Raw genomic sequence first — 12,141 nt, 5'->3', positions numbered from 1 at the left:
GGTACAAACCAACAAGGTCTCTTGGACATTTTACCAAGGAAGAATATATGCATTGCACTTGTGTGTAACCTGTTACACAATCATCACACCATCTGTTTGATGACAGAAACATTAAATATTGTTACAAAAACAAAACTGATGAAATCAAGACCTTCAAAATACCATTTAGTGTCCAATTCAATGATCACACGAAAAATAGAAGACAACTCACTGGAAATGGCTCAAATCCACGAAGAAATTGTCTTTCAAAACGAAACACAAAACATCATTCTAAACTGATAACTCAACTGACTTCTTAGAAGAATGGAAAATTGCAATAAAATATAAACAGAATTCCTGTTGGTGAAGAACTTCTGAGACATCAGAGGATCTGGACTCAAACAGAAAAGAGAAGAAGTCTTGAGAAATGTGACCAAAAATGAATTATTTGAAGATATAAATCCAGTCCAGTCCTTGAACTTCATAACTTTTCAACTGACAAGTTGATGTTGCTGCTATGTTGAGGGAGCTGTGTGAATGGTCCAGGTGATGACAACAGTTGCAGCTGATGCATTTGTGTGTGCCATATGTCTTTGAATATTGCATGCTCAAAAAGATATCAGAGGCAAGAGTCTGGATTCTCATGTGATGTGTATTTCAAACTTTCCTGGGACACATGTTTAGGACTCTTCCAGGAATGTATGTTCAAGAATGCTGGAACATGCACCCACATGGCGACTACCTGAATATTGCTAGCTACGAAAGATATGAAAAAGTCTGCCTGAACTGTCCTGAAACGTGAGTTTAAAACTCTCCTTGGATCCTGGAGGTATGTTGAAAGATTCTACAACTTTAACCCAAATTGCAAGTGTCTGAATACTGCCAAATACGAAAGATATGAGAGTCTGTCTGAACTGTCGTGGGAAGTTTAAGACTCTCCAGGGGCGTACGTTAAAAGATGCCAGAAGACAATTGCCCTAGACATTGCCACATATGAAAGATATGAAGAGTCTGTCTGACCAGACATGTGATGTGCTCTTCAGATTCTTCAGCATGATATGTTTTAAATTCTCCTGGGATGTAGATTGAAAAATGCTGGAACCCAGGTGGCAACTGCCCAAATATTGCCAGACATGAATGATAATAGAGTTTATCCATACTGTCCTGGGATGTACGTTCAACATTATTCTGAGACGTTTGTTGAAAGATGCCAGAACCCAAACGACAACTACCCAGATATTGCCATATAGGAAAGATATCAGAGTCTGTCTGAACTGTCCTTGGATGAACGTTTGATGCTGTCCTGGGATGTTCGTTTAAAACTGCCGGAGCCCAGATGGAGACTCCCAACAGACTGCTGATTGAGGAACACAACACATTTTCTTTTATGCTTGTTTAATCCCTGCATGTACTTATACTCATGTCCACAGAGGCAGGTATAAGTGACATCGTGATGGACAGCTTCAACATGTGCTTTCTTGCTCTGTTGGGACGCAAATGTCTTCAAGCACAGCTCGCATCGCCATCTACTCAATCTTGGTGACAGACCTCTGAAACTACTTGATGCAATCTTAAGTCCACCCCTTGGACCTCCTGAAATTAGAAACAGGAATTGGCATTTTATTTCTGAGAAATACTGGTGCACTACATGTTCGAAAGTGATGCATATAATTTCAAAGCTGTTTTATCGATACATGCTGCTAATAGCTTCTGAAAAGAAACTGGAATGACTTAGGTATACTAACAGAATCTAATGCTGAGTGATTATGAACCATAATCTCACTCCATGGGTGCAAACAGTGTCACACATGGCTGTTGTTCTAACACTCCTGAACGACTAGATGTTTCATAGGGTTGACTATCCAAGATATGAAGTGGTTAGATGTATACAAAATGGCGATCTATCTCTACATGATTCACTCTTATAATTGGAAAGGATCTTATGACAATATTTCAAGCCCAGTATGAAACGAACACTGGAAGACAGACTGAGCTTAGCTTGTTAAGTGAAAACCCATGTACAAGATGACCAAAGTCTCAGTTTGCAATACAATTCCATTAAAGCTCCTGAAGCCAGGATACGTAACAGTCACATATTGATGAGGTAATGAATGAGTAAAGTTCCTTGAGTTTTTCTAAAACATTTCCCTTCATCACTGCTGCAAAGACTGTTTAAATGCCACACAGTCTCGCTGATGCCTGCTCAATGCAGTTGGATATTTGTACACTTTCCCACAAATACACGTGTACGTCACATTCTCATGAACAGCCTCAATATGAAACTTCCTCATTTGCTGACTGGTAAAGGTCTTTTCACATTGATCACACGGCCAAACAGGTTTAGTGATGGACATCGAAGTGTCCTCTGGGCCTAAAACATGAGGACTGTGTCCAGACGCTGGAATCCTTGACCATCTGTTGACGCCTCTCATGCTTGTTCCTCCACCAGGCATCAAAGACATGAAATTTTTGTCCTGCAACAGGCCTGAAAATGCAGTGGACACCTGACCTGATGGCCCTGTGGACTGAGGGTTTCCATCAGACCAAGAACCTTGAAGGCGTCTAGTTCTGGCATTTGTTGTGCTGGGCACCTGTTCCCATGGACTTGCATGTTGGGCATTTCGGGCATAACCTTGTCTTGTACTATATCCCAAATCTGAAATCAACAAAATTGAAATGGCTTGAAACAAATCGGAAGAATGAAAACAAGATGAATTCATGGGTATGTTTTCAAGGCCAACTCAGTATAAAGACAGTTTGGACATGTTCTTCTGACACCTCAACTCCCACTCAACTAATCCACCAGAGAAAACGTCAGATCAAACAGACACTGATGCAATGTCCAAATTCCAATATATGGGATGCTGTAAGATGTCTTGTAAATCCAAAGGAGTTGCCTCTATATCGTCCTGACGGTTCTCCTAATATAAATGCGGAGCAGCACACAGGCTAACCCTAATCTGGAGTCGACTTCAGTTGGCTGACCAAAGAACAGTGCAGTTTGTGTCGTGCCAAGTTCCTTGGATACCTATACACCTTTCCACAAACACATGCATAATTTGCATTTCCATGAACAGCCTCCTCATGAAATCTCTTATTCCTCCCATTAGTGAATGTTTTCCCACAGTGATCACACTGCCAATTCTTCCTGGAACCAGAGCACTCAAGGAGTGCACCAGATTGGCTGAACCGTACAGCGCTGCTGGAATCTAGGTTCCCAGACAATGGCTGCCAAGGATGACCATGGTACCAACTTGATGCTGAAGTACCAGCGAAACCTTGGCTTGTATCAGTATAATAATCTGAAAGTAACAAGAGGGAAATTTGGTAATTTTGTCTCAAAGTTCCATTCAAACATTGTTGAAAAGAGTAATCTGTTTTCTTTTTTGGCAATGGACAAAACAGCAACAGAGATATTAAGTAAAAGTACTAAGACAGGTTACAACAAAGAATGTATTTCATTCAATGCATCCTAAAAGTACTGATCATAAATTGAGGGGGGAGAGGGGAGGCACTTCAGAACTCTCTCAACTTGGGAAACACCATTATTCTGGAAGAAGAAACTGTTTATAGTTTCAACATGAAGCCCTGATTCGAATGTTTCCTAAAAACAAAACACTGATCATTAATCAAGGGCCACATTTCAACTTTGAATAATCCATCATTCCACTTCCAAACACCAAATGGAACAGAAGAGACATCATGTCCAGAAACAATTATTCCTCGTCAGCAAAATCCCCCAAACAAGCCGTCATTCCCTAGTGAAAATAGAATACAGGCAGACATGCAGGCAAAGGTAATGATTAAATGATCTTAAATGCATGAAGACATGGGTTACCATTAAGTGATCGTGTATGTGTTTATCTATGGCAGGTTGCTTCAAACATTGTGGAATTCTGGGCTCCTGTAGATCTACGATCAATCATAGCAGTTTCCAGAGTTAGTTAAACACGGAAGTTAACAGCTGAACTGTTGCTCAGACTGGATGATAGACGGCGGCTTCATGCTGTAGTCAGATCAAGAAAATGAGTGTGACATCACCTTTGAGCAGATTTCCATAAAAGAGAAGCATGTTTGTGTCCTGGTGACAGTTGACAAAGAAGAGTGTTTCCTGAACAACGAAGACAGGAACACTTATCACGATACCCCATCAGTCTTAATGCAACGAAGCATGAACACAGAATTGATTTCACTCGGTTCGTCCTCAATAAATAGCAGAAGCGAGACTTGTGAAAATACGAGTTAGAACTGGTCTTCAGTAACCCATGATTGCGCGGATCAGGTGGTCATGCTCACTGACTTGGTTAACATGTCATCATATGCCAGTTGTGTAGAATGTTTCTCATGATGTTGACCACAGGATTTTCAGGTCCGGACTGCCACAGATTTACTGACTGCCACCACAGAGCTGGAACATTGCTGAGTGGGGCATTAAACAACCAACTAACCAACCAGCATAAGGGAATCAATCTGGCATCCTCAAGATGAGAGCAATTTGGTGAATATGCATTCCCATTTCCCACATTTCCAACAAACCAGCTGTGACCAAACTTCGTTGATTTTTTTCAGCATCAAGTCATGACCCAGAGTTTGTCTGTTGAAAAACAAAACAATGTTTCCTGTGTTTGTTCAAGCCTTGCGGGTATCTGTACTCCTTCCCACAAACACAGGTGTACGTTCTGTTGCCATGAACAGACTTAAAGTGTAAGTTCCTATTGGATGGATTAGAGAATCTCCTGCCACACTCTTCACACTGAATCAACCATGTCCTGTCCTGCTGTCCATGTTCCTGCTGAGAAGAGTCAGGGCATAACCCCGTTAATGTTTGAGGTCTACCTTGCCCCGAACTGCCACACCGACTGAACCCATCGATTGAACCCAAGCCAAAATCTGAAAGCAACAAGGAGATGGCCATGAGACTTTGCCAATAAACACTTATATCAGCATTAGACATTGCAGAGAAACAATGACGAGATATCTCGTTCTTATACAGATTGCAAGATTGTGTTTTTTCTATGAATGAACTGTGGATATTTGTAGGAGGTTCTTGTAAATAACCCAAATTTTAGATTCTGCTTTGCCATGTGTAGAGAGGCCATTCTCACCATATCATTCAGATGATTGGTATCACAATCTGTGAATAAAAGCAACACATCCCTTTAAATATCCGTAAGATGTTGCTTCAGATGAATTTATTGTGGAAAATCTATGGTGGAAAGATGGGGATGCATAGCTGGCATCGAGAAACTCTCAAGCTACAGGTATCCGTTTGTGACACAGGTTAGATCAACATTTAGAAATGTGACCCAAACTCGACTTGACATACTCAGATGGTTGACGGCTTGGTTACAGTAAACTTGTTTTGTCAAATAATCTAACACATGGAACAGAAGAGTATGGACCCCAATCGCACATACAGTAAACATTGATCAATGTGTTTGAATATCATCAGTCATCAATGCCAGAAACCTACTGCAGAGAACCAATGACCAATCTCGATTCTCACTAGTCCACACAAGACAGATTGCAGAAAGACAAAAAAGTACCAAAAATGATATGAAGTTACATAATTGTAGATCTGAGAGACCACTTGAAATTCTTATTCATCACCCTGTACTGCTGGTGCACTGTGTTGGTTATAATTAGGTCTATAATCCCAAGCTGATGGTGATGTCATTCTTCACATTGTGACAGGTGATGAGTAAGTTGAGGTTCATACTGCTTTTAGCAATATTCCAGCAATATCACACTGGGGAACACCAGAAATGGGCTTCACACATGATGCCCATGTGGGGTCAGTAAGACTACCCCCACCATTGCAAGGTGATCTCTGGAGCAGATTGTGTGACACAACACACAGTGGACAGATGTTAGATGGTAGGCATAAACAACTTCCAATCTACTTTTATCAAACAGTTAAGCTCAAGACTGCAACCATTCTGAAATGTGGTTCAAAGCAGACATGATAGCCATTCAAACAAAGCATGTGAGCTGATTCAAAATAAACTTCAGCAAACATTACAACTTTATACAGCAAGGATCAGAGAGCATGTATCCAAATTTCAGAAATAGAGTTAGAATCTTCTGTATGATAAAAAATCCAAACTAAATACAAGGTCATCTCAATGCTATCATTTATTAATTGAACAGGAAGCAAGGTGCATGAATGTAGCAACCTAAATGAAAAAATGGTTAATTTGTATGTCCTGACAGAGCCTGACTAAAGTGACTCTGCATGGAGTAGCTGTTTGTATACAACACAGCATCGAAACAAGGTGCACGACTGCAGTATCCCAAACATTTCAATGGAAGTGTTTGACTATATTTACAAAAGAACTGTTAATTGAACAGGAAGCAAGGTGCATGACTGTAGCAACCTAAATGAAAAAATAGTTAATCTGTATGTCCATATAGAACAGAGCCTGACTAAAGTGACTCTGCATGGAGTAGCTGTTTGTATACAACACAGCATCGAAACAAGGTGCACGACCGCAGTATCCCAAACATTTCAATGGAAGTGTTTGACTATATTTACAAAAGAACTGTTCCTGCCTAAAGTGATCCTGTCTGAGCAAGTTGTTGATAAACACTGCAGCATCTCTTGTGCTTGTTGAGTCCTTGAGGATATCGATATGCCTTTCCACAAGCACATACATAGCTGGCGTTCCCATGCACAGTCTTATAATGTGTGTTTCTGTTGGAGGATTTACTGAACTGTTTGCCACACTCCTCACAGATCCACACCTCCTTCCTGTCACCAGGTGTAGACTCACAACCCAACTGAGCACCTGCTGACAGTCTATACTCCTCTGTGTGCAATGTCTTAGACCTGCTAGCAAACCCGGGACCACCCACTGAACTTCCAAAATCTGAAAGTAACAAAAGAAAGTATATGGTTCCCATTATTGATCAAAGATTCTCAAAACTATCCTCAAACACATTCAGCAGCCTTTGTAACTGTAAGCATAGCAGTTACCTACAACAAATATGAACATTACTGTGCCCCCTTGCTGCATATAAAAATGTAAAAGCTTGCTCTACCAGAGTTATCTCCCCTTAATATAGTCCACCAAAATACCTTCAGAAGAAATTACCTCCCTTTTACTGGTTCAAAAACAAACAATGGGTTTATCTCTTGCAAATGCAAACATGGCTTGGCTATCACCAAAACTTCAGTCACTTACAACAAGTATAAACATGACCATGTCCCTTTGTATAATGCAAAAGAAGTTCAACCAGAGTTATCTTTCCATAAAGAAGTCCACTGAATACCATCAGAAAATGGTACATTTTACCACTCTAACACATTGTACAATGGGGAAGCCCTCTTTTACGCATCAAGATTATGACCTGGGTTCAGTTCCCTTCATTGGCACAATGTGTGCAGCTTATTTCTGGTGTCCCAAGGCAGTGTTATTGCTGGAATATTTCTTAAAGTGGTGTAAAGTACTACTCACTCAGTGGGGTGAAGCAATACACAATCAATTAACTAAGTCTGATTATCTGATCCATTTAAGTGACTACTTACAAAAAGAATACATTGGATTACAATGGAAGGGTTATGAACAAAAGTTGCACATTTTGATAAGATCAGTTGTTAACTCTTGTAATTAAATTACTAAATTTAAAAAGAATTTAAAACAAACCTTCAAAGAAAAAGGTTTAGGAACGTGAAACACTGACAAAAACTACAGCAACACAATTTAATTCCCATTTGGTCATATCGATAAAACAAAAGTTATTTATTTCTAATAGAGAGCTACTTCGGACCATGTCTACTAACAAAGTGTGGAACCTAAAATATTTCTTACACTGTATGCAAAATATTCAATATCAATGAGAAATGACCCTATGAAATTTTGTTCAAAGTATGTTAGTAAAACCACCTGACAAACAAAATTTTAAGGAAAACACCACTAACATGCTGATGGAAAATAATTATCCAACCAAGTGTGATACTCAACCAATCAAAATCTAGCAAGGCATACTGATGAAGAGTACTTGTCACATTGCAATATGATCAACTATGAAAGAGTCTACATGTTTCCAATGTTGACGTCTGCCCCTTCCCTGTTGCTGAGCCATCAGAAACTGCCTCTTCTTATGTCCTGCTTAGGACTTGTTGCACAGCACTAAGATCAAAGGCGTGTATACGTGTATGTACCTCTTTGCATATGATCTACCACAAAAGCCTCTATATATTTCCATTGTTGACGTCTCCCCTTCTCTGTTGCTGAGCCAACAGACACATCTTCAAACGCTGGAGTAAGTACTTGTTGTATTGCCCTTCAATCTACCAGAAACACTCACACTATTTTCAAGTGATAATAGTGAGCAACCAATCAAAGTCTCATAAGGTTAATTGATATGGAGGGATGTTGGGTCAGTACATGAGATATTGCCCTTCAATCCAACACAAACACTTCTAGGTGTTTCCAATGTTGACGTCTGCACCCCCTTTCCTGTTGCTGAGTCAGCAGACACTGCCACTTCTGATGCTGGGGTCAGTACTACTGCCCTTTGATCAAAGACATACAAACAATTCAAGTATATGATCTACCACAAAAGCCTCTACATGTTTCCACTGTCGACATCTGCCCCCCTTCCCTGCTGCTGAAGCAGCAGACACTGACGTTTCTGATGCCGGGTGAGATCCTGTGGGTACTTGTACACCTTTCCACAAACACAAGCGTGAGTCACTTTATTGTGAACACCCTCAATATGCAGCTTTTTGTTCCATGCAGTAGAGAAACCTTTTCCACACAGTTCACAGTTCCACACATCCCTGTCGCTGCCCTCAGTGAAAGAAACACGACTACCATGGCTACCGCTAGGAATGTTGGGAAGAAAACCTGTCTGGTCCGAGTCACTATGGCGGCCTACTCGAGAATATCCAGAAATGCCCCAACCAAGATCCATTTTCACACCTGAAAGCAACAAGAAGTGGAATCTTGTTTCAGTCATCTGTCCTGAATGTAACACCATGGTTTCTCTTACCACAATAGAAAATACATGTTCATGAATATGTATATGAAAGGCCAGTCTCCATGTTTGATATTGTGCAAAACCTAAACCTGTTCATGGAACCTGTTATCGTCAGTGGCTTGCTGAATACAGAACCTCTCTACGGCTACCATCCAGCAACTTGTGTACATTTTTTAAGATTGGCAAAAGATTTTTTCAGTCAGTTTCCTTCACTTTTCTCTGCCCCTGTGTTTCAATGACTACGGAGTTTCACAGACCACAACACCTTCACATCTTAATCATTAAGATGTACAGCTCTGTGCTGCTTAGTAGACTAAGATACTAAATCACGTCTGGAAATTTGTGAGCGAATGCTTTAACCATTAGGTAACCCCACTGCCTGTAACCTGAATAAATACCGATACGAAGATTGTACAAAGATTCCCATCCAAGAAACAGTGAAAACGCAGTATCTTAAAAAATTCCTGAACTACCAAAGGCGCATAATACATGTATACCAAAAGCAACACACTACTGACAATAGATTCTTCTATTAAAAGAAAGGTGCCAGGTTGTGACTCACAGAAAGCAAGAAAAAAAGAAGCTTTTGTGGTAGATTGTTGGGCAATATAGAAATGTACTTTGTCAGATTTGGATTGGTTGAGTGTTAAACACTTATCAAGCAGCAGGATTTTCAAGATATTCCAAGACTCAATCACACTGAACATCTGTCTCACGTGCAACGCCAAGATCAATCCCTTGGCGCCAAGAACAAACCTAACGAAATTAATCAGAACAACACATAAAACCTGTCAATTTTCAAAACACCACTGGAGAATTTGTCATGAACCTTTTAAATCAGAACCGTTGTGAGGCAGTGTGTAAATATTCTGTAAAAACAATGCACTTTTTTTATGTCTCCTCAGATCTTGGGGATACTTGAAACCTTTGCCACAAGTGCAAGGGAAGGATGCATTCACATGTACAGCCTGCATATGCCGCTTCTTGTTCCAAAGTGTGGCAAACATTTTGCCACAAACCTCACGTGACTTATTTGACAACGTACGACCTTTCACTTTCACTTTCACTTCAAAATGGAGATAATCATCTCCTGAACTTTGTTTGGAAATGCCTTGAAAACCTTGACACTATCTGAACAGGAAGCCTGCAAGTAACAGGAAAGGAACACTGCTCAAAGGAGAACAGTATTCATAATTAAACCTTACAGCTGAATAAGTGTGGTTTTACGACACTCTGCAATATTCCAGAGATATCACAGCGAGAGACACCAGAAATGGGCTTAACACTGAACCTATGTGGGGAATCAAACCCAAGTCTTCGGTGTGAAGAGCCAATGCCTTAACCAGTGGACTACCCCACCACCAATTAAACCTTAGGAAACAATCTAACCTTTCTACTTGCATCATGATGATTTTTATCCTTAGCAGATGCCATTTATGTGCATATAGGACCCCTCCACAACTGTAATTGGTATGCAGAACCAAGGCTACACATCCATGTGAACCATCAGTTTGTTTGCCTTGTTCTCCAGTTGATTTCCAGTGCAAATAAGCACATTTACTACCAAGAATATATTGGTCAAATATTAAAATGTGATACAGACAGAAGCTGCTGATAAATGTAGACTCCACACCTCACAAGAACCTACTCTGAGACAACTTTGTACAACCTACATATAGACAACAACGCAAGACCAACTAAAAATGTCTGACCAAGTGAAGCTGAAAATTATGAACAAATACATGAGATCGACTGATTAACAGATACACCGCTATTAGGCCCTTTTCTCTAGGCCAACAATAAAACCAGAAAAAGTAATGATCTTGTTTTAAATGAGGACTGAACTAATTTCTTGGTGAATGTTGTGTAGTGGGGAGTCATGAAGTTCATGACAGTCACCACGAATGTAGCCAAGGAGGGCACAGAACCAGACCTGTTCCCAAGGTGATCATGTAACAACCCACTGCCCTAATCCCCCTGAATTATGATATGTACCAACCACATCTGCCAAGTCACTATCTGTGACTACATATGACAATTCTTTAACCTTCCCAAAAGTTGAATAGTGTGTAAACCACAAGCAACAACACTTTGTTGACTAAACAATTTGCACTTTATCATCAGTAAGTGTTATCAGTTGCAAATACTGATGATACTAAAGAGTCTGTAAAGGAAATCCCAATGCTATATCATGTATTTTCCTTGAAAATATTCTCTCTTCTTGACTGGAAACTGGTCTTACATGAAGTTGCTTAATCCTATGTTGTCCCTGTCTCTGCTGCAAGAGCTACAGGACACAGAAGTTGATGTCTGCGCAGTCCTCGGGGGTATCGGTAAACCTTGCCACAAATACAGCCATAGGAAGCGTTCCCATGGACACTGTTGTCATGGAGCTTCTTGTTCCAGGCATTGGTGAACTCCTTTCCACACTCTTCACATTTCCATGAACGTTTCTTTCTCGCGTTACTGAAATCTCCTGAAGTTGATTCCAAAGATAATGCATACTTTAAATCAGATCTGTGTGCTCCGTACAGATTGAGATGAGAATAACCAGCCATACCTGTCCCCATCTCAAGATCTGAAATCACAAAACAGAACTGAGATGTAGACAGAAGGTTATAGAAAATTTGCGCATCAATAAAAAATAATGTTGCCTAATCTTAACAACTTGGGGAAAAGTACATCCTCATCAGCAGCATGAACATTTAATTTTTCGTCAAGACAATATTCCTTCCATTTTTACTAAAATAGCCCCCCAAATTGTGAACAATTTTTCTAACTTGAATAGTGAGTGAGTTTAGTTTAACACTGAGTTTAGCATGTTCCAGCCATAGCACAGCAGAGGACACCAGAAATGGGCTTCACACATTGTGTTCTTGTGGGGAATCAAACTCCGGTTTTCAGCATGACAAGCTAATGCTTTAACCACTAGGCTAACCCACCACACCTTGATCTGAATAAAAGAACAATTCCTCAACAAAACAGATATACCTACCAAAAAAAGGGAGGATTCATTGAAGATTCTTTGAATGATTCTTACAATGAAGATTTACCCATTAACTGCAAACCAGGTGTCAGTCAGTGAGTGATAGTTGAGTCTTTCAGTCTTTCACAGAAGATAAGTCCCTGATGTTATCCTCAAAAACACAGTCAAGCATTTCTTGAAATGTTGGAAAA

General features: G+C 40.1%; 1 protein-coding gene across 13 annotated transcripts in view; it reads right to left on the bottom strand.

The window, feature by feature from the left end:
* Positions 1-12,141, bottom strand: part of LOC137281717 (uncharacterized) — a 176,462-nt gene that overhangs the window by 89,619 nt on the left and 74,702 nt on the right. The window contains exon 2 of one of the 13 annotated variants that reach the window (XM_067813185.1): positions 1,162-1,572. The exons of 8 other annotated variants lie outside the window; for them this stretch is intronic. In XM_067813185.1, the coding sequence (XP_067669286.1) occupies positions 1,238-1,572 (335 nt within the window). In that variant the 3' untranslated portion in view covers positions 1,162-1,237. Of the gene's footprint in view, positions 1-1,161; positions 1,573-2,059; positions 2,636-2,859; positions 3,282-4,540; positions 4,870-11,207; positions 11,543-12,141 lie in introns of those variants that run through there. 4 more of the 13 variants (XM_067813167.1, XM_067813180.1, XM_067813199.1 and 1 more) reach the window with 4 other exon arrangements.

This window comes from Haliotis asinina, chromosome 4 (assembly GCF_037392515.1).
Source record: "Haliotis asinina isolate JCU_RB_2024 chromosome 4, JCU_Hal_asi_v2, whole genome shotgun sequence".
NCBI classification, from domain to species: Eukaryota; Metazoa; Mollusca; class Gastropoda; order Lepetellida; family Haliotidae; genus Haliotis; species Haliotis asinina.
Note: the sequence above shows the minus strand (reverse complement) of the source record. Positions and strands in the feature narration are given on the sequence as shown.